The sequence below is a fragment of the Numida meleagris genome, chromosome 2 (assembly GCF_002078875.1).
Source record: "Numida meleagris isolate 19003 breed g44 Domestic line chromosome 2, NumMel1.0, whole genome shotgun sequence".
Lineage (NCBI taxonomy): Eukaryota > Metazoa > Chordata > Aves > Galliformes > Numididae > Numida > Numida meleagris.
In genome coordinates this window covers 113,962,930-113,984,855 of record NC_034410.1, presented here as the reverse complement: position 1 = coordinate 113,984,855, position 21,926 = coordinate 113,962,930, and the positions used below count along the sequence as shown (strand labels likewise).

Here is a 21,926-nt window from a genome sequence, read left to right as displayed (position 1 = left end):
AAACACACACTGAGACTTTTTCCAATAAACATTTCTTTGCAATGTCATTATTCTTGAGGTTCCTTCGATTAGATTTTTTTTTTTCAAGCGGGACAATTACGTTTTTTTAATATTATTTCTGAAATAAAAGTATCAAATGTTTATTGATAACTGGCAGCCTCAGAAAATAGTCAAAGGCAACATGCAAGTAAAGGAAAGGCATGCAAGTCGATTAGTTTCAGAACTATCCTCTCACACTTACAAAGCCCCTACACCAGCTGCTACACACAAATATTTTAACATTTGTTTAAATGAGCCCGTATAATAGAAGACCAAAAAACCCACTGTACACTGTGTAAGTAAAACCGGACTGTTTCTGAATTTACCCCTCCTAACATTGTAGTGCTTCAACTACCACGCATGCAGAGACAATAATATTAGCACCAGCTAAATATTAAATATCTAACAGCAAACTGCATGTCCTACAAAAGGAAAGTATTTCAGCAAAATATTAAATGTTTACCTCCTCATCACTTAGCTGCAAGACAGTATATACAAGGTAGTTAGTACTCACCAATCATGGACTACAGCATTAAGATTAGATTTCACAAAATCTCCTAGACGTTCATTTTTTTAATTTAAAATTTAACTTCAAATTCCTCATTGTGAATACAAGAAACAGCAATTTAAAATTATAAAGCCATCAACAAACATTTTTCTTTTAACTTATTTTTTCAAAGCTGGTATCTGGAGCAGGAGAACACTTAAAACAGCCTTCCTCACTAACAATCTTAACATCAAGTGTTCCCAGCATCCCCCAGATTTCAGCTCTGGGGCTAATTGAAGAGGTAACTATGGCAGTCGGTTTATCCTGAGGATTGTTTTCTTTTAAAGAAGCAGTAAACACAACAGTCTACCCTTATATATTCTGAATCAGGCATTGCTATTTAACCAACCTGGAAATAATCAAGAAAACCACCTCATTAGAATCCCTCCCCAAGAAGCAATTTAAAGTTAACAGTGAACGTTGCTTAATGAATATAGCAATTCTATTTAATCTAAAGCTTTCAGCCAAACTAATGGTTTTGAAACATAATACATGTCCTGAACTTACTCTGGATGTAATATTGCTCATACAAGTACTTCTCAGTCTCTAATTGAGATGCACGAAGAATACAGAGTGCTTCCCCATGGCATGCTTATGGCTGCTCAGGTTTGATCAGAAATGCCTGCTGCAGCCAAAAGCAGCAGCATCCTCCGCTCAGTTCGTCCTCTTTTCCTGTATTACTCCCAACCACACACTCCATCCCACTCCTTTTCACCAAATGAATCCCTGGTTAGCTGTAAGCCAACTAAAGCAACAGAAGAGACTCAGATTTTTGCCAGCTAAGCAAACTGAATCAGTTCATGGAAAGAGTTCAAACTGACACCACGGATGCTTTCAGCAGAGAGGCCAGGAACATGCAGCTGGAACACCTGACTGTCCTATCTACCCATTTAGCAGCAAGAAATTTGGTTCTGCTTAGCTGTTTATTTAGTTGCATTTTCATTCTCCCGCCTCACATGCTGACTATATTGCTGACAGTAAGCTACAGCAATACATTCAAATTCACTTTTTAGAAAAACGAGAGCTCTTTCGTGCCTCTCTCCAGAAGTACTTCAGGTTTCTTTCTACGCTGTACTTTCCTCAAAAAATAGTACCACCGATAACTCAAGCTGGTAACCAGTTAAATTATTAACCACTTTATTCTTGCTTGAGAAAGCTATCCATCCTTCACCTCCAGTAGCAGACATCTACGGCACCCAAGATGCATTGGCTTTGGCCTCTTAAAAAAAAAAACACACATGCAAATGATGTGTGCAAATCATCATAGTTATGTGACAAGCAGTCTGCTACGGATGTTACTGGCACTAACAGTCCAGTCCTACATATTGGATAAACAAAATTCTCACTAGAATCACCTTAATAAGGAAGCGGAGGTAATAGTAGCTCTGCATTAAGTCTTACAAGTAACACAACATTAAACACCTTGTTTTTTATATAATCACATAAAAATGCTTTTGCTCCCGAACATTACATTAGATAAGAAAAAAGTCCACGTAAGTGGACTCTCCTCACCTTCTTTTCTGGGTCTAGAGCTCCAGAAGCAGCAACTGAGAGCTCAAGCTCCTTCTCACTGTTTTTGTTTAAACAAAAAAAAAGAATCAAGTCAGAAGGCAGTAACAACTATACTCGTTTTTTTCAAAGCACAGACCTCACAACTCTGTAATTTATATAATTCTGAAAGTACAGAGTTGTCTCATCCATAACATGCTTCTACTTGATTTTGTCTGGAGTCAGGAAAAGTTTTTAATAAACATAGTCAAATAAATTATTCAGAAGTATACTAATAACTAATATATTGTAATTTCAAGTCTTGGGCTTGTTCAGTGAGTATAACTTTCAATCACACTGAAGCTGTGAAAAGTTACTTTTTAATTCGTTCTCCTTCCATTGACCTAATGGTGGTTTTGTGTATATTATTACTCAGCATGCAGCTACTAATACATAAGCAAGAAACTGGTATTTTATTACTCTGCATGAGCCATATGGTCAAGAACTTTGAAAGTAAAAGGTTACTTTCCTAAACTGGAGGGAAATGAAGAGTCATTTTCAACTTTTCAAAGTAATTACTCACTCTTCTAGCACCAAGAAAGATATCTCCAACTTTAGAGCTTCTTTTATCCCTACGAAATTAAAAACCTTTTTTTTAAATAAAAAATAATATTTTCCCATAGTTTCACCGAGAGCTGGTGAATCTATTAAAAACTAAAGCTCCCAGGCCCACTAGCTTATTTTCATGTAATTAACATAGCTAGCTAGAAAATTACCACATTCAATTAATGAAATTCCTTCACATTTCAGATATTCTCTTTTAAAAATAAAGTAACTTTCCATTACCGTCTCTTATTTCGCTGTTGTTCAGCCATCTGTTCAATCAATTCTTGTCTGTATTTCTCTTTTTTCCTTTGGAGAAGTTCTAGGTCCCGATCACCTAATGGAAGTGGTCACACAGCATGTAAATCCTTCACAAAATACACAAGGGTACTGAGCGAACGCACTGCATTTCAGTCAAGTCAAAAACATGAAACACAACAGAGTACAGCATCAGGCAACATGTAGAGAAACACTGCATCTTTGCTGATTAAAAAGAAAACAACGCAAAAGTCTGTCTGGAATATGACAATCAGAACTGACTGACATGACTCTAATTCTCATTGTTATTTTTCTAGTTTGCCTGCTTTTGTATCGTCAGGAAGGAATCCATTTCAAAGCTGTGTAACACAACGACTGAAGAAGCGTTACCTCCATCTTACATTCTTGTTTATTCTTTTCCTCTTACCCTCAAGTAAGGAAGATGCACTGTGGCATGCCCAAATTATGAAGCATCGCTTGGGATAAAAATGAAAGTTAAAACGAAAAGCAGCCAAACCCACGGGGAAAAAAGCATATTGGTTTACTTTTAAGATGGTTTCCATGACTACTAGGAATCAGAGAAGTACGGGCAGATATGTAAAAGGAAAACAGCGATTACATCTCACGTGGATTTTAAGAACCTCAAAAAAACCTCCCATTTTGGTAATTTCTCCAATATATGTGTGGAGCTTTTTATTAATAATAAACTACAAAACAAGTAACAAAAAAAAAGTATAACTCTAGATCACCAGTGACCTAGACCTGACGAGTGAAGTGGGACGCAAAGGAGAAAGAAAGAAGGAAAAAAAAAGAAGGAAAACAAATACCCGCATGATTCATGATTGCCTGAAGTTTCTTTCAATTATTGTGCTGTATGTGCAAAGCAACCAAAATATGCAAGATGTCCTCATGGCTTGTGACTTCTGACTGAAATCACTTCCTATTTCCAAACATTTCAACTTTTACACAATCCAGTTACAGTCTTCTGTGAGGAAGACAAACTCATAACTTTGTGTGCTCGGGTGAGTACAGTGAAATGTTTGCAAACAGATCGGAGTGGCAGACAGCTACAACACCGTGATTTTAACTCTGCCTTCAAACTGTTTAGAAAATCATCCAACCACATACAGCACCAAAGATCAGGTATGTTCAAATGTAAAAATAAATAGAAGCTAATGCTGACAATACGCAACAAGAAATTATCTAATTTTGCCACCAACTCAAATCTAGCCTGCCTTCAAAGGCTTCCATCTGAAGTACCAATCTTCTTGTTCCTGCCTTATTTTCTGAGTTTAGCTAGGAATGCTGGTTTTTTTTCCAGCAGTACTTCTCTCCAATAAGCTCAATAATAATGTTCACAGATAAACACAATGGCTGCATTTAAGCAGCAAGAGATAATCAGAATTGTCTGTTCTTGCACACAGTTGTGAACACCACTGATTCCCATACTTCCGCAATTCATTTTGGAGTATCAGGTTGTAGGTGTCTTTGAAAGTGTACAGGTTAACATTTCTCCAATACTTTCTATCATTAAAAAAGAAAAAAAATGTAAAAATGTATCTGGGCTTCACCCTGACCACAACTAAGAAGAAACCTGGGCTCTTCAAAATTAATTAGAAAGTCCTACTACATTAAGTGGGAAAAGGACTATTTTTTATTATTATTTTCTCTATGTAAATAATACTTATTTACCAGTATCGGGGAAAATAAGTATGAAGAAAAAGTGAAATATGCAAAGAAAAGCTAATTATGTCATTAGATAAGTTTCTGTACATACCAAGAACGAGGCCTGTAGCATATGTCATTTCAGGAGCAGACTTGGCAGGTTCATTAGCTAAAGAACTAATCTGTGCCTGATTCCTGGCAAAAACAAGAAAATGGAAAGATCAGACTTGAGAATTTAGTTAGTCTGTGTGAAACATGACAGACCCGTTTGCATCATTATGTGATATATTTACAACATGCAACTTTCCTAAAATTCCAAGAAATATCACAGAAACACTGACTCAGTTGAGCACTTAAACACTGTTGGCATACAAAGTGGTGCCAGTCAAGAGTTTCAAGAAGGTCTTTACAAGTTTTGCTTTTGCCTTATCCACCTGGATCACGTCTTGATTTTGTAAGTCCAGAAAACTAAAGCAAAAATGTTAAACTAGTATCAGAAAAAGATTCCACGTTATTCTAATCATTAAGTTAAAACTTCAGCCTCAGTTGGACAGCAGGTGATCTGCTGTTTCAAAAAGAAAGCTGGCACGCAAGCTATTTTCAAAGAAAATGCACTGTTCTTGTCCTACTGTATCTTAGCTATAAGAAAAGTATTGGTCATTTTGGGCATCATATGGGATTTTAAATAAGCATTCTCCTCTCACCATGATTATGTAGTACAAAACACATTTTATACCAGACCTAAAATTTCCAGTTCTTGAGACCCGCTGCACATGTGATCTCTCCTTTAATTCATCTTCATAATCTGCAGGTTGATCTCTCACTATTCCATCCAGATCAGGCCTTAAAAAAACAGAAAATACTCAGCCATGCTTGCCTAAAAACATCCAATCTGAAATGGAAGGTCCAGCAAATGGATCCTCAGCCTGATTGTGCACTGGACAATGGAACCAGTTCTGAAAATACTATGCAATTTTTTTTTTTTTAAATAATTCACTTTGCTAGCATTGTCAGAGCAGCTCTTTGTCTGGAATTCAAATTCCCAAGTCTGCTTTCATGCAACCTTCAATTAGAAGGGATACCACATCTCCCACAAAATACATTCTTACTTGAATATCTGGCTGACTGCATGCTAGCTGGACTTTCCCATGTAGAATTCAAGTTTCCTTGCAAAAACATACAAATTCTTCACTGCAGATCCAGATTCCCTGACAAGTTTTATTACCTTTTGTTGCTTATGCTGATACGACCAAATTCCTATCACTGGTGGCAACCTTAGACAAGACCTCGGAAGTGATGCAGGATCACACACTTGGGCATTTGAACTGCATTGACTGAAACTCACCTTGCTCTCAATCCCCAGGGATTAAGCCTATCACAGAGCTTGGACCACAGCTGTTGAACAAACCTAGTTAAACAATTATTTCAGTTTTCTTAATGACGACCTATTCTTCACTACGCACCTGATGACAATTGATCAAGATTAAAGACAGGTAATATGGCAAATACCTAAATTCAGGAGCTGAAGTTTAAAGCGTCCACATGCGAAGAAATAAAAAAAGAAACTTTGAATAATTCCAAAGATGCTAAAAATCATATGAGCACAAGTAAGTTTTTCCTGAAAAAGTCAAGGGTAGCTGAATTTACAGGATTTTCTAGCCCTGAAAATTAACTGCTCTGTAATGAGAATGTCCAGTTATCTTGATAAACTAAGGCAAGAATCGGTATTCAATGAAAAAATAAAGTACACAACAGAGAAAGGTGTATTTTCCACAGCTGGGCAAAGCCATGAACTTCCTATTAAAGAAACAAACCAAAAAATCCAAGGTAAACATAGAAAAAACATTTTTTCCTGTAAGAAGATCCACAGCTCTGTGCATCTCTGTAATTTAAGTTACAGCCGATAATGAGAGGCAGAAGGATGCAAACAAATAATTAAAGATTGATTTAGCACCTTAGTTTCTGTTATGAATGAAATGAGATCTGGAAGAGGCTGACTACATCTGAAACGCGTTAAGAAAAAATGTGAAGTCTTCAGAAGCTAAACTGTCAGTGGCGAGATTTTTCTTCTTGAAGAAAAAACAATTGCAGTTTGTAAGAGATTAAGCGGAACTCCTTCAGAAAGACAAAAAATACTGGACTACAAATTACATTTAATATAAAAGTGATGAAAGGTCATTTTCAAGTTAAAAGAAAAATCTGCGAAGTAGTAACTAACAGAGAGGTTCACAGCAATCCTTTTTTTTTTTTTTACTAAAAAATACTGACACTTCAGCTATCTTTGTTAGATGCTGAATCAAGCTTCTACACTGTTTCATTCTGAAAATTTGTTGGACAAGAAGATCCTACTTAAAAGCTCCTGTGCTCCATCCTGTGGCATAACATTGGCAGAAATTAGAAATTTTTGCATTTTGCGCTCTCTTCTCCAAACTACATTCAGCAGAAACCGGTGATCTTGTTTCTGCTGTCTTTTTAATCACTGCTTCCATTTTGCGAGTCTTTTTCAGAAACATTCTAGGAAAAACATTGATGTTTCTTTCACTGAAGAAACAGCAGTGAAATGATTCTGGCAACAGACTTCACATAAAGGAGAAAAAAAAAAGAACTGACAATTGGCTGTTTCAAGCTTGGTACTATTTCACACCACAATCTTGCTTTTGAAAGTAACCTGATCTTGCATCAGAGTAATTGAATGTGGACAAACAGTCAACCCTGAATGATTGGTAAGGTTTACTTTTCCTTTTCCCCATCTTTTAAATGAGCAAGCTAGAAAAGAAAGGTTAATAACTTATGTCAGAAGTAACTGAACTTATCAGTTAACACAATAAAGAATATTTAGTAATAAATAGTATATAACATTTGTTCTCCTCCTGTAAGATTTACCTAAAATCCTCTTTTTTGTTTGATTTGGGCAGTCCTTAAATGCTCTATACTTTTTCAAACTGTGCAGGTTCTACTGAGATTAGCACGTGTTAACACAATTGGGATTTAATTCAACTATATGTTTAAAGACTTTACCATTCAGCAAGACAAACTGTAAAAGTAAGAATTGTTTCAAACATATTTTTATCATTTCCAATATGTAGTGGGAAAGCTTGAAATGCAACCTTATTTCAGAATTGGAATTGAAAACTGACTTGCTAACTATTACAGACTAAGGAAATACACGTTATCTTGGGTTGTTCACTGCCATGTATTCTGACCAACTAGTACTTATATAAAGCAATTTTTCTGGTATAACTTTACTAGTATCCTTGGTTTGTATACAAAATGCCACCTAATACGTGACTTTATTAGGTATTTGATCCATTTTTAAACACTTTTCAAAAATGATGACAAAATTATTTTCTAAAATAAGTCCAAAAATTCTGTTTTCACATGTGAATCTTGTATAACTTTCATTGAGGGCAAACCGTGGCTGTCAACAAGCACTGCAGAAATAAAGTAGAAAATAGAGTTAAAGATACCTTTCAGAATAATAAACCCGGGGAGGTTTTCTCTCATAAGCACTTTCACATCTAAATCTAGGGTCTAATTCTTCACTTATCTCAGGATCATAGTCCATTCTATAGTATCTTCGATCAAAGTCACGATCCTCATCGAGTCTGTGATACCTTCTAATAGGAATTAGAGATTGGCTCGCAAATCCCCGATGTCTTCTACTGGGAACATCCAAATCTTCATCAAGTCTTTTATTTAATAGTCGACTTCTTAATTCAGTTTCATCATCTAGCCTATGGTACCTGTCCTCCTCCAGCCGTTGCTTATTTAGCAGCTCTTCATAACCTTCTGTGGAAGTAAAGGCATCTTTCCTGGGAGGTTCTGCAGCTGTACTGTAGGACTCTACTTCTGTATGTAATTCAGGCTGGAGCCTGGTAATAGCAATAGGCTTTTTATTCCTGTCCATCTGATGCTGTTTAATGAGAAAAAAAATATTTCAATTTGAATATAAGCGAACCACATACAAGGAGTACAAAAGCAAGTTTTCATTCAAACATTTCTTAAGAAGGTACTAGAGAAGATTCAAGACATAAACAAGAACACTTCAAGAGGGACATAAAAGCTAAGGATTTCTTTTCAGCTCAAGAAGAAAAAAATAATAAGGATTTTCTCTTATCTAGCATTTTTGAAAAGAATGGCTATCAATCTTGAAAGAACCTTTTAGGAACTCCAAAAGATAACGATTTGACCTTCAGATTTAAAAGCACCTAGAATCAAAACACATTTTTAACTTCAGACCCGATCAAGAGGCTAGATATCCTTTTTCAGACTGAGGCAAGTTTGTGATGCTTCTTAGCTACGAGCACAACATTTTAACTTGACCATTACTTAGCCTATTTCTTTTCTCTACAGGAGCTGTCACTATGAGAAAGAACAGTTGAGAAGATAAAAAAAAACCCAACTCTATGATACATTAGTCTAGTGTTCAGCGCACAGTTCTAGCAAATAACATGATTTCAAAATAGTCATGTAATATTTCTGGGCACTAGTATTTCATCTGTGGCATAAATATGGCTAAAAATAATAGATACAGTTCCCCCCTACTTCAAAACTCAGTTACACAACACAAGGTGCATTTTTGCCACCTATTTCCTAGGCATCGCTGTAATGAAGAACTCCAGTCCTTGAAGAAGCCAGTAAGGATCAGATACTGATTTCCAGCATCTAAAGGATGCCCTGATATAGTCCTGTAGTCTTCCCAGATTAAAATAATTTTCACCTATGTGACACTGCAATGTACTTAGAGGGAAAGATTATTCTCATATGTAAATACCCTTCCCAGAGACGGGCAACAAACATCGTTCTCAGTTGAACTTGTAAAACCATGGGTGTTTGCACTTGCTGATTGCTGTGAGAAAGAATGAACTTTCAGCTTCTGTGAGTACAAACACAAGGTTCATTATAGAACCACCTAGTTCTCATAGTACTGCATGCGTAAGAATTTCCATGTTAGAAAGAAATGCAAGCCCTTCTTGTATCAAACAGCTTAACAGTAGCAAAAACACCCAATTGACTGAGGAAAAGAACTGCTATATCTTTACAGGCCTTTCACCTGAGATTTTGAGTAATTAAGAGGGAAATAGGGGAGACAAATGTATTAAGTAAAGTCCGATCCCTTTCCCTCCCATGTCCACACAAAGAAAATTTGGGCAGCCAGTAGATATTGATAGGTGGATAAGGTAACGGTGGCAAATTCATGCCTGCCTATAACCTAAGAATCTCTAAAAGGGAAATTGTCACTGGCACTGAAACACATCAACACATTAAATGAAAGGCTTCAGCTCAGAATCCGAGATATATCACGTACATGCTTTGTCCATATAAAGGAGTAAAGACATTATTTTGATTCACAACTGCACAGCATCATATACAGGACAGCTAGGAGCTGTCTTGCTTTCTCCTGGACTGAACATGGACTGAGGAAAAGCAGAGGAACACTGTGTGAGCCTCAATATTTTGTCCAGTGAGACAGTTTCTTTGGCATCTCTTCTGCCACCATGAAAGATCTGGAGACCTGATTCAGAGATGTAGAAGAATGAAAGCATTCTTCTACAAGACAGACATGACAGAAGTAGAAATCAAGAACTCTACTATGCCACATGGCTCATAATCGGAACTCGCTAGACACATCCATGAAAATGTGGCCTAATTAAACAACATTCTTTGCTTCTTTTGTCTTACTTTGCATGTTTTAGCCAATGATGAATGGCCAACGAGATCATTTATGTTCTTTTTTTTATCAACTTCCATACAAGTGAATTACCTCTGTGTTTTTCTTTGCTAATTTCCTTAGTTTTTCATTCCATTCCTCTTTATCCCTGAGATATTGATTGTAGTCCTTGTTTCTTTCAAGACGCAGTTTCTCCTAAAACAAGCATTGAGAAGTGAATCAATTTTGCATTTTGAGCAGTAGCTTTTAACTTAATTTCTTCACCTGATCCAAGAATTAATAGATGCTTGCAAGGCAACATTATAATCAGCTTGTTTGGGTCTAGAAATATTCAGAAATCGTACATTAGCTACCTAACAATACAGTACAAAATATAAAAGAACAAGCTCTAATTCACGTTATTTTCTGATATTGGTACTTTATGTTGAGAGAAAGGGACATCTCTTATGCTAGCTAATTCCAACCTGTATAATCATCGCATAAATGAGAAAAAGAAGAATTATATTACAATATTATGAACCGTGCTCTTCTACTCTGCATTTTTCAAAGATAATGTAAAAGCTTTTCCAAAATTTGAACCTCATATGTAAATTTACTTTCTCATGAACAAACTTCAAACTAAAGCAATTTATACCTCCACAACCATATGAATATTCACCTAGTATTAGATTTACAGATAGATCAGTGCTCCAAGAAAAAAAGATTTTTTCTTCAATCTTTGTATTCATTGGGTTTTTAACCACAGCACCATAAAGCCTACAGAAACTGCAGACAGCTATGAAAGCTGAGAGACAGGTATTCTTCTCAGCTGAGAAACTAACATCGTCCTAAACAGGTTAAAAGCTAGTAAAACACCCAGCAGAAAAATCAGCATGCTGGCTGACCGCACGTTTTACTTAGTACAGAAAACAAAAATGCAAGTGTTACCCTTTAACCATTATCTGTCAGGAGGCTGACTTTTTAGTAGGGCACAGCAGGACATCTTCTGGTAGCTTTTAGTTTCTACAATAGCAGTACGTAAATAGATAAAGAGAATACAACACACTTCTACACAAAATCTCAACTGAACATCAAACTGCTTCAATAAAAAAAAAAAAAGCACTGAAAAAATCAGACATCCCAAGTACAGATGTCTTTATTTTCTGCACAATTAATTAAAAATATCTTTCACTGTTCCCAAGAACTTAAAGCCAACTTCTGGCACAAATACGTACTTCCCTTTTCCCAGGCATTTCACTCTTGCTGCCTCCCTTGTTTTCACACTAATGTACTATGGAATCTGGGGCTTTTTCATAATGGTTTTCATTTGTTTGAGGTCTCATTTGGCTCCTCATATGCCCAAGCATTACTATCAGCACAAAAGAAGACAGAAAGAATGAATAAGCACAGCAAGGACAGGAGCAACACATCCCATAGAAGCCATGTGCCAGATTACAGTGACTGCATAGCTACCAACACAGAGCAAGAATGCACTTCTAAAACAATGCAGATTTTAAAAAAATATGCATCTACAGAGCTAAGAATGCAACAACAGTCTAGTCATCTTCCAGCTCTTTCCCTTGCATGCGGACCAGTGTTTTACAGATCCTTACAAACCAGCAGTGATCACTGAGTCAGCAAAAATATTTAATAAATGAGAATATTTCTGCTGATTCAGTGTCATGGATCAATTTACAAGAGAGCACAAGAAAGGAAACTGTGTGAGGGCAGAAAGAATCAAGTGACCCCCATAAGACAGATTTAGGCTTTCACAGAATGATACTATGCCTCGGAACAATGGGTCAGAGGTTAATAAAATCCATACATGGGTGTTGCATCTCCATGTCTAACCTCCACCAACATCCAGTAACAGAGACTGATCTGGCTGATACACTTCTCCAACATACGAAAACAAAACTAGAAATCTCAGAGATCAAAAGACGTTAAACGTAGAGAGAGAATGTGCACTTTTCATCAAATACATTAGTATATGTACTCCCAAAGAAAAAATGGAAGTGGGAAAACTCCTGTAATAACAGCAGGCAATTTGTGAAATACCAGACCAGCTTTTACTTAGATTCTTGGATTTATCTGTTTAAAATAATAATAATCACATGGCAATAAGCAGGTAGTGTACAGAGACATAAGTGTATAGTAAAAGAAATCAAAACAAGTTGCATATAGCAGAAAGTACATTTTTTGTTCTGATAGGAAGTGATATCACTATAGAAACCACTACAAGCAAATATTTTTAGAATTGATCTTATCCCCAGACTGGAGTAAGGAGAGTAAAAAATTAGAAAAGCATATACAAGAAAAAACAGTCTTTTAGTTGATCAATATGTACTGCTGGACAAGAACAAGCACAAGTAGGAGAGGTTTTAAACACCTCAAGTGCTCTGTAGATGTGTGCAGAAACAATTTTTCTGTAACGGTTCATGAACCTGGGTTTGTTTTCAAGTTATACATCATTTAATTTCCTCCAGGTACTCACCTTGGCAGACCTTCGCTCATCAATAGGAAGAGATAATCCCTGAGTATAAGGATCTACTTCACCTGTAGTCAGGTAATTTTTCTACAATAACGAGGAAAAAAAAACATAATTCACTATATTTTAAAATATCCAATCTTACTTGCTAAATAGCTGCTAAGAATTGTAGTTTCTGAAACATATCTGACCAATTTAATGAAACAAAAACTGACGAACAGCCATCACGCACTGAAGATGTGGGATTTTCTCAGAACAGATCAAGGAATATGGAACATGAAGGACTTTGTTAATTCCAAGCTTTAAGCTTCTGTGTGAAAATGTTCATCGTGCTTTCCTTTACACTGTTTCAAGGACTATTTAGTCCCTGTATATTAAAAGACGTATTAAAAAATAAAAAAAAATACTGAATTCTTCTGTAAAATTATAAGCATTAGAGGATTTTTCCAAGACATTACTCTACTTCAGATGAAAAATTAATTTTTCCCAACTAGAGAAAATGTTGGCCTCTATCTTATTTTAACAGATGGAATCCATGCATATGTAGAGTGGTGACTACCTGTTTTCTAACAACAGCAATCATCAACTTTTTCCTGATAGCAACCCGCTACCAAATCTTGTCATTCCTTATGGAACGAACGTCAGCCACTTTCTTAACTGAGCTTCCAGTTGAAAACATGATGGTGTTGTTTAGTCCAGCTCCCTGGGTCACAGCTTGGAAACTGGGCTGTAGAGGTAGCCAAAACATCAGCCCTTCCAGCCAAACACCAAGCAATACTGGAACACATCTTCAGTCTCAAGGTCTAGTAGTCTCTTCACGCATCACTCTTTTACTAAAAGCATCCTCAGACCATTCTCAGTCAATCAAATAATGTTTTATAAATCTGAATGCATTTATTAAAAAGTTCATCTATTTCTGTGGTTTGGGCTGATGAGGGGAATTAGTGGTATTGCTGTAGATATGGTATTTTACTAGAATGGAAGCTTCCTTCTATTATCTACATTGTAACTTAGCTTAAAAGCTTCGTGTGAACAGATAAGAGCTCTGTGTGCTCCAGTATGAAACCATGTCATTATGACTTACATTCCATAACTACACAATAAAAGATATAAGGCATTTACGCACCATGCAAACATTCAAACACTGAGACAACTATATTAATATGGAAAACTAAGCTATTTTTCCTAGAAAAAAAAATTGATATTTTATCTCTTCCTTGGGCCTTACAAGCCTAATACAGCATACGTAAAAAGCTTGTATATCTAAAATTGTAAAAAATGAAATTCAGTTGGGGACATAATACTAAAAGTCAACACAAAAATGTGATTATTCAGGTGCTTTGGTGGGAATTATAAAAACTGATTAAGCTTTCACATAACATTCTAACTTCAGAAGTTTCAGATTAAACAAGAAGCAACAATTATATACACATCACATGGACTGGAGGTTAAGAAGGCTGTTATTTCTGCCATTGCTGTCGTTATTCAGGAATTCCTGTGCATGCTTAATGAGGTTACGTTGTTTCACGTGCAAATTATACCCTAGCCCAAAAAGGAGCAGCAGGTTGATTTTCTACCATGCTCCCTTCTGGTCCTTTACTGAAGATGCTTCATCTGAAAAACCTGGATACACAGCATTAAAAATATGAAAGTTAATACTTAATATGCATGATGGCATAATGACATAGAATTGCTACAACTGAAGGCAGCTCGCAAAGATGTGCCTCTGCTATTGTTTTTCTCAAAATGCTTCATTCTTGCATTCTGAACCACTTGCTGCTGACTAACTGGCTCCACTGCTTTCTAAAGCACCACTGATGAGATTTCACAGTCATTCCGATGGCATTTATAATATTCAAGGGCTCACTATTTTATTCCAGCTTTATTATGAGTTTAGACAGATGTTAAATCTGTGTATCTGATGTATGCCTTGAAGCAAAGGTCTACTAAAATAAACAAACTTTTGAACAGTCAGCAATAGGCAGCAATGATGGCAATTGCAAAGGAAAAAAGAAATCAGCAAGTGTTTTTAAATCATAGTAATGGAAAATAATACATAAGCAATCATTCTGCACAATACAAGCAATGCAGTTAATCACAACTAATCACTACAGCATACACAAATACACAAAGCACAAAAAAGTAATGATTTCTTTTTTAATCCAAAGAGCATGAAGCTGTCAAACAAAGCAAAAAGCTACTAACTGAAGAGGACAAAAACAAAAAAAGATATTGCAGGCACCCTACCTTTCTTTTTGCCTGTGAAATACCCTAAAATCAGGGAAAAAATACTATTCAAAAAAATGTCTTTTATCCAAAAATATTTGACTTTGCAAGAACTGATTATTTTCTTAAAGCCAATGCGTGATTCCATTTTAAGAGCTAAAGGCACTGATGGGCATTTTCAAATGGAAATCATTTCCTTCCTGATTTTTTGTTTGAGCACAATCTGATACATTAAGAAGGGACACAGAATATTCCCAAGATCATGACATTTCATACATACCATTTCCGTTTGAAATTATTACTGTTGCAGATAATAAATCCTGCTAAGCAGAGCAACAAAGTTCTTTTACCTCTAAACTAAAGAGAAGCCAGGAAATGGAGTCACTCTGGTCAGAGGAATTCCAGGCAGTAGAATCCATAAGTATTTAAGGATGATATTTTAGTAGCATGTGATATTTTAAATTCTTAAGTAATAAGAAAGGAGTAAAGAGGCAAATAATGGAATTCAGAATAAAACGTAGTATGCGATATGTAGTCTCATGGCAAGGAGACTTAAAATCTAAAATGTATTTTAGAAGCCTAAAATATATAACCCTTCCTAGTGGTGACATTTTGAAACTACTTTTATTCTAAAGGTCTTTGAAACCAGCCATCATTCACAACAAATGCCTTCTTATTACCAATTTTCCACAAATCTTATTCTGCTTTATTCAATTAAAATGACTCTCTCATTGTAGAAGACTCATTAAAGACAAGAACCTTTACCTGAGAAAGATATCGCCTATAATCTTGTCGAAGTTCCTCTTTTAGTTTGTGCTTTTTTCGTTCATATTCTTCTCCCAGGGGTAAACTCCAGCCGTAGTCACCTGGAAGTTTAACTCTGATAAACATTATTATTGCACCATTTGGAATCAATACGAAGCACACACTGCAGGATATACATCTGGATGTTAATTAGGCACGGCAAAACAAAACAAAAAGACTGATGCAACCAGCAATTACAAGCAACTGAAATTAAAAACCACTTTCACTGTGTGACTAGTAGGGTGGAAAGCATGCTAGAAAAATTGACTGTTTGGGGAGATATTAGTTTTCCTCTAGTCCCTGTGTTTTTCTCTCCCCACTAGAAAAAAAGAGCAACTTAATTAGAAGAGAGAGAGTGTCAGCTATCCACTATATTTAAGGTTATTTCGAACTATTCCTTTTAACAAACATTTCAAAGGAAATCTCTCTTCTTTGACATGTTACTCTATAAATTACTGATATTTCAAGCACTGCTAACCACACAAGATAAAACATACTTAACAACTAGAAAGCAGCAAGCTGCTCGTTTAATACGAAACACATGAAATCCATCCCGGCCTCCATACAACTAGAAGGAATCAGACCTTATGATAACTGTACTCACCTTTCTTTCCACTTCAGTGTGCCGTATTTTTTTTATTTAATAGACCCAAGATATACATTTAGTTCATTTCAAGAATTACTGTCTGGTCTTGTAACAGCTGCACTCTTAAAATACAACGTCGTGGAAGGTGGTTATTGTTCCCAGAATACATTTATCTATTATGTTATTATTTATCTATTATGTAAGAAATATGCTCTGCCCCAGGAGGCCGCTTCTGCTGAGATTTTCACCACTTCCCACAGACTGAATTCCAGAGCACACACAGTGAACAGACTGCAACTTTTTTTTTTAGTCACCTGTTGTTTCCCCAAAAACATTTCTACTCCTTTAAAATAAAAAGGACAGCTTTTAGTCCCACTGGATGCTGCAGAATTAAACCAGAATATGGAAATAAATGAGGTACAAGCCCAAGGAGCCTACACATGAAAAGGATTACCTAACAACCAGGAGGGAACAAAAAGAGCTCTTAAGTTGTCAGCACATACCTGAGCTACAATTGTATCTAAGTAGCAGCGCCTACAGAAAGGAGACGGTATGACAAGGAGAGGAGGGGGTGCAGCACAGAATAAAACAGAGAAAAGAACACTATCACACTTTCACAAACTGATATCACAAAAGACACAGAGCAAAGAAAGAAAATAGAATGATACACATGAAAAAAAAAACAACCCACAACTGTGATTTAAAAGTCCAGTCGCAACACATTCACAAATCTGACCATTTCACTGGTCTTGGAAGAATTCTTAACTCAGTGCTTGTTCTTTCCTGTATAACGTATGACTGCATTATAATGTCTTTTATCAGAAAGGCAACAAAATAAGTTTAGTACTCTGTGCCTAGAAGTTTAATAGATACTTGGCATTTGCAAGAAAAATTACTTCAACTGTGTTTCTTTGAGCCAGGTCGGAGTGAGCCTCATAAGCTTTGAGGCCCTAGCAGAAAGCACAGAAAAAGTGCCCTTCAGCAGCAAGCTGGCAGTTCAGATGAAAGATGCACTGCCAAAGCTTTTGGTCCAAGAACCCCAAAGAACAGGAAAACATCAAATACCTACCAAAGACGAAGAAGCAATTTAGGGTCTTGCTTTTTTTAAATAACGCTACTTTTGAAAAAAAAGAAAAAAGTACTTTGTATGTTTTCCTTATTCAAATCTCAGGAAAAAAATAACTAACGACAAAAAAAATTCACACAGCACCAAGATATTTGAAAGAATAAAGAATTGGTATGCACTTCAATTATAATGGTCATCTTTTAATTAAAAATCCAAAGCAGTAACTGCTTTCCAAAAATTCTCTAAAGAAATCAAGTACTGCTTAAATCCAGAAGACGCAAAAACATATACTGTACCTAAAGGACAGTTCTGTTGGCTGTTCGGAGGTATGTTTTCTTTAGACATGGAGATTAACATTTTGCTAGTCTCAGAAAGCTTCTCTGATTCCTTATTCTGAAAAAAGAAAAACCCAGAAAAGTTTGCACCATCAGAAAGAAATATCCCAACATCATCATTAACGTAACTACTAGCTCTTGGGAAGGGAGATTGAAAGCAAAGTTTTAGCACACAAAACAGCTTATAAATTTCACTGATACTATCAGAAAAGTAGCTTCTCCTCTGCTACACAGGAATGAGCTCAATAAGTTTCGTGTCATAAGCCATTCCAACTATACTTCCACATGGTTTCATAGCTTACATCTTCCGTGGAAGCTGAGTTGATGCACTGCATTCTGCTTGAAACCACGAAAGAATGTCAAGGTATTACAGGACAAGATGAAAGTACCCGATCCCTGTAACTACACTCTCACCATACTGCTTCAGACTTTATTAAACTGCAGCCTGCAAACATTCTCCTCCTCTTTAACTAGGTTTTGTGCAGAGGATGCAAAAATACAGACAGCCCAGTGACTCCACAGGAACTTTCCTGAGAGATGTATTGTAACTAGATAAAAGTATTTACATTACCCACACAAAGGGAAAGAAATTCCAAAAACCTATCAACAAAACAAAACCAGGAATGAAACATTGTAACTGCTGTTAAAAGCTTAAGCTGCCTGGGGGGTAAGTCCACCCACATTTTTTTTTCTTTTAAACCGAGGTCCTAATCCAAGCTCCCTGAGAGTTGGAGCAGCTAAATAATTTAGATGGTAGTTTTTTCCTAAATACTGTTAAAAAAAAAAAAAAAACTTAAAGGTCATCTGTAAATTATAAAAGACATACAGCTTTAGTTAGGTGCTAAACTTCCTAATAGGAAAATTATGATAAGAACAGATTTTGTTGAACTGACTGGACTAACTGGCCTTTTCTGTTTTGTAGTTTTCTTATCAGAAATGTAGAGGCTATTTTTTACCTTCCATCCTCACCCCACCACCCACTCTCTTGGAGTGGGCAGAGTGGGTCCCTAAATGGAAAATACAAATGTTACTGGGTATGCTTGGAGGCAAACAGCTTTTAAAAAGATCTGAGTACAGATAAGGAGTGTTTATGGTAGAAATGGTTTTTACTAGATAAATCATTAATATATATACATGCTTTAACATCATACAGTTTTAAGAGCATATTGAAAGCCAGCTTAAAGCGAGAGAAGCTATTTAATACTCCTACCCTTATTTCCATGTAAGGTGGATCATTTTCAAGCTCTGCCTTATCTTGTGCCAACTTGGCCTTCTGATCTTCAATAAATTTTTCTAAATCTTCTGCCATCATTTCTAAGTTGTAGAAAAAAAAACACATTCATGTCAGAAGAGAGAAAAAAAAGGAAAAAAAAAAACAGAAAGTCAGAAAACACACATACTGGTTGGGCAGTGTACTGCTACTTTCTGTATCAATAAAATAGCAGGAGCAATAGGAACAGCCACCATCTTGCAAAAACGGTAATACCATGGATACCAGGCAGCCTTGCCTTTAATCACACATGCAGGAACAGGTGATTGCCTCCTCCATCAGCTGTGCATCTTGCCTGTGTAGCTGAAAGCTCTTCAGAGCTGGAATGCTTTTCAGAGCATCATAGCGGCGCAACTTATTGTAACTGCTGCCACTAGATAATTTCATAATAAAAATTAAAGTGAATTAAATTAGTGACAATAGAATGGTAGAGAAGTTAGGGTACGTCCTCAGGCTTCACGTATTTCGTTTGGGTTGTCTTATCAGAACTAGAAATGTTGAAACGCTGCATGCTGTGTAGCCATGGGGGGAAAAAGAAGGAAAAGAGTCACTGCACACACGCCCACTCATCCTAATCTCAGCATTTCCACCAACTCCACGGGAGAAAGTCATGTGAAACCATGCCTATGGATAAAAAAATCCCTATGTTATATTCTACTCTTACAGGAAGAATGAAGCGAGAAGGAAATCAAGATCCTTAAGCCTCTCATATGCTAACCCCATAACTTCAGCAACGCAATTGCTTGTAAAGGCTTTCGGCAATCCCAGCACAACCAGAATCTAAGCACAGACTGTACAGTCTTATTAAGGCTAACTCACTATCTTTCTAAAGTCTAAAGATTATATTAAGTAAACAATAAGAACATATTAGGAAATAATTTCAGGAAGAACATCAAAGAAATAAAAAAAATAAAAAAATAGAAGCAACCAAGAATAATGCGCACACATACAAAGCCCTGCAGAATAAGGTATTAAACAGAAAAGCATAACACAGTGTTCAGGGAGAATATGATTAATGCTTACTATGAAAATTAAGATCAAGAGAAGTAATGTCAAAATTGCAGCAGGTAAATAAGTTAATAAGCAATTACGTGAACTTAAGGAATACATCTACTTAAACCTCTGTGTCTTACAGCAGTGCTCTCTTTGATTCAAAGTATGAACTCTGATATTGTTACAAAGGAGGCAGAACTAGGACATCCTATTTGCAACGCCTAGTGGTAACACGGGACAATCAATTCCAAAAATAAAATTCCCCATCTGATTTGTCCTAAATCTTTAATCTCATTACTTTTGCACAGTGATAACAGATCAAAGATATCTATAAGACGGTAAGGTTCCAGGCACCAATGAGTTTCATTGAGCCTATTAAGTTACATAAGAATGGTTAAAAGCCTGTTCTGAGTGGATAAAACAGCTTGTCATAGTAAACAAAAATTTACCTCAGCAGCTACACAGTGCAGCACCCCCTGCAGGGAAAATTCCTGCATGCAGGAGTGCAAGCTTTATGAGACAAGTGAAAATGGTGTGTTATATGGCTGCACAAATTTAACTGTCACCGTAAAACACCTCAATCCTAAATAATCATGCAGTTGGTTTAGCAATGTGTCAGAATGGATGGTGTGAATTACCAGAGCCTTGCAATCATTCCTAGTGATAGCAGCAGGTTTAGAACCAAGCTTGGAAACATCACTCAGTGGGCACCCACGTGCAGAGCAGGAGAGGACCATGTGGTAGACGCTGGAAAATCTAACAGTTAGCCACAGGTCTCCAAAATTACAAGGTGCTTACAACAGATTTGTCATGGTATTCGGAAAACAGTATTTGGTAAATGCTATTAAAAGTATATATATTTTTTGACAGCAAAGATCTGTCAGTTCTTCCTTTAGCCCCATCTTAAAACTTGTATTTGCATGCCCAAGGCACTGTATCACTCAAATGGAAATTAAATTAAACTTACTATTTGTTCAGCCACTGCTGGAAAAAGCCCAAAAAGAACATATTTCATATATCTTAACTTTCAAGAATGTTTATTTTATTTCCATAACCTACTGCTTTTAAAATGGAATTTTTCATAAAGGCAACTCCGAAAAATTACAAAGCCAAACAGAGTTCACCTTTGTCACATGCAGCAGGCAATGGAAAGTAGAGATACACTCAAGAGAAAAAGGGACCTCTGAACACCAGAGATACAGACACTGGATCTACTCCCAAACTCAATTAATAATGCATGTCTCCATTTTTGAGACACTTGAACCACCTGTCCGTATGTGTGGTCAGTACATTGGAAGCAGTGTACTGATCTGGGCACTGCGCATCTATTTTGTCACCTAGAGGAACATTCAACCTATTCCTTTTTACCCTTTCCCTTCCCTTCATATTTCTTCAAGGAAGCAGGGCACAGGATCTAAAATCAGCACATGTAATCAGATAGATTGTATTCTGTGCTATCATAATTCTAAATAACCAAAAAACCTGACAGATGGCAATTCACTTCCATAGAAACTGCAGCAAGGGTGGCAGGGGAGTGAAGTGCTTCAAAAGCTCCTACTTGTCACATTCAGTAACTGTATTTAGAGGCTACGCTCACAATTAATGAACTCTAACTAAAACAATATCACTTTTCCCAACTGTGAAGGCAAACATCCATCGAAACACCAAGCCACTGAGTTCTGTGAGTCATTTCCTCTCACCCTAAAAGTTCATCTAAATTTCCAGACCACGTCCTCCGGCCCGAAAACAAGTTAATTTCAAGAAGCCTTCAGGGACGGATCACATTTATTTCTCCAACAGTGAAACCCGTCCTCCCTGCCTAGGCGGCCCCAGCCCCCTCTGCCTCCTCAGGCTGCTCCCGGGGCGGGGCGGGGCGGGGCGGCGGGCCCGGCCCCTCACAGCGGCGCC

The 21,926-nt window shown here is 36.7% G+C and overlaps 1 protein-coding gene across 7 annotated transcripts in view; it reads right to left on the bottom strand.

Annotated features, from left to right (window-relative positions):
• Nucleotides 1–21,926, bottom strand: part of CSPP1 (centrosome and spindle pole associated protein 1) — a 49,826-nt gene that overhangs the window by 27,475 nt on the left and 425 nt on the right. For 2 of the 7 annotated variants that reach the window (XM_021388594.1, XM_021388595.1), the window contains exons 2-12: nucleotides 18,966–19,069; nucleotides 17,717–17,813; nucleotides 15,730–15,830; nucleotides 14,986–15,009; nucleotides 12,745–12,825; nucleotides 10,365–10,466; nucleotides 8,068–8,513; nucleotides 5,342–5,443; nucleotides 4,713–4,795; nucleotides 2,921–3,014; nucleotides 2,099–2,156 (exon numbers count right to left, since the gene is read on the bottom strand). In XM_021388594.1, coding sequence (XP_021244269.1) covers nucleotides 2,099–2,156; nucleotides 2,921–3,014; nucleotides 4,713–4,795; nucleotides 5,342–5,443; nucleotides 8,068–8,513; nucleotides 10,365–10,466; nucleotides 12,745–12,825; nucleotides 14,986–15,009; nucleotides 15,730–15,830; nucleotides 17,717–17,813; nucleotides 18,966–19,067 — 1,290 coding nt within the window. In that variant the 5' untranslated portion in view covers nucleotides 19,068–19,069. The other 5 variants (XM_021388596.1, XM_021388592.1, XM_021388597.1 and 2 more) reach the window with 5 other exon arrangements.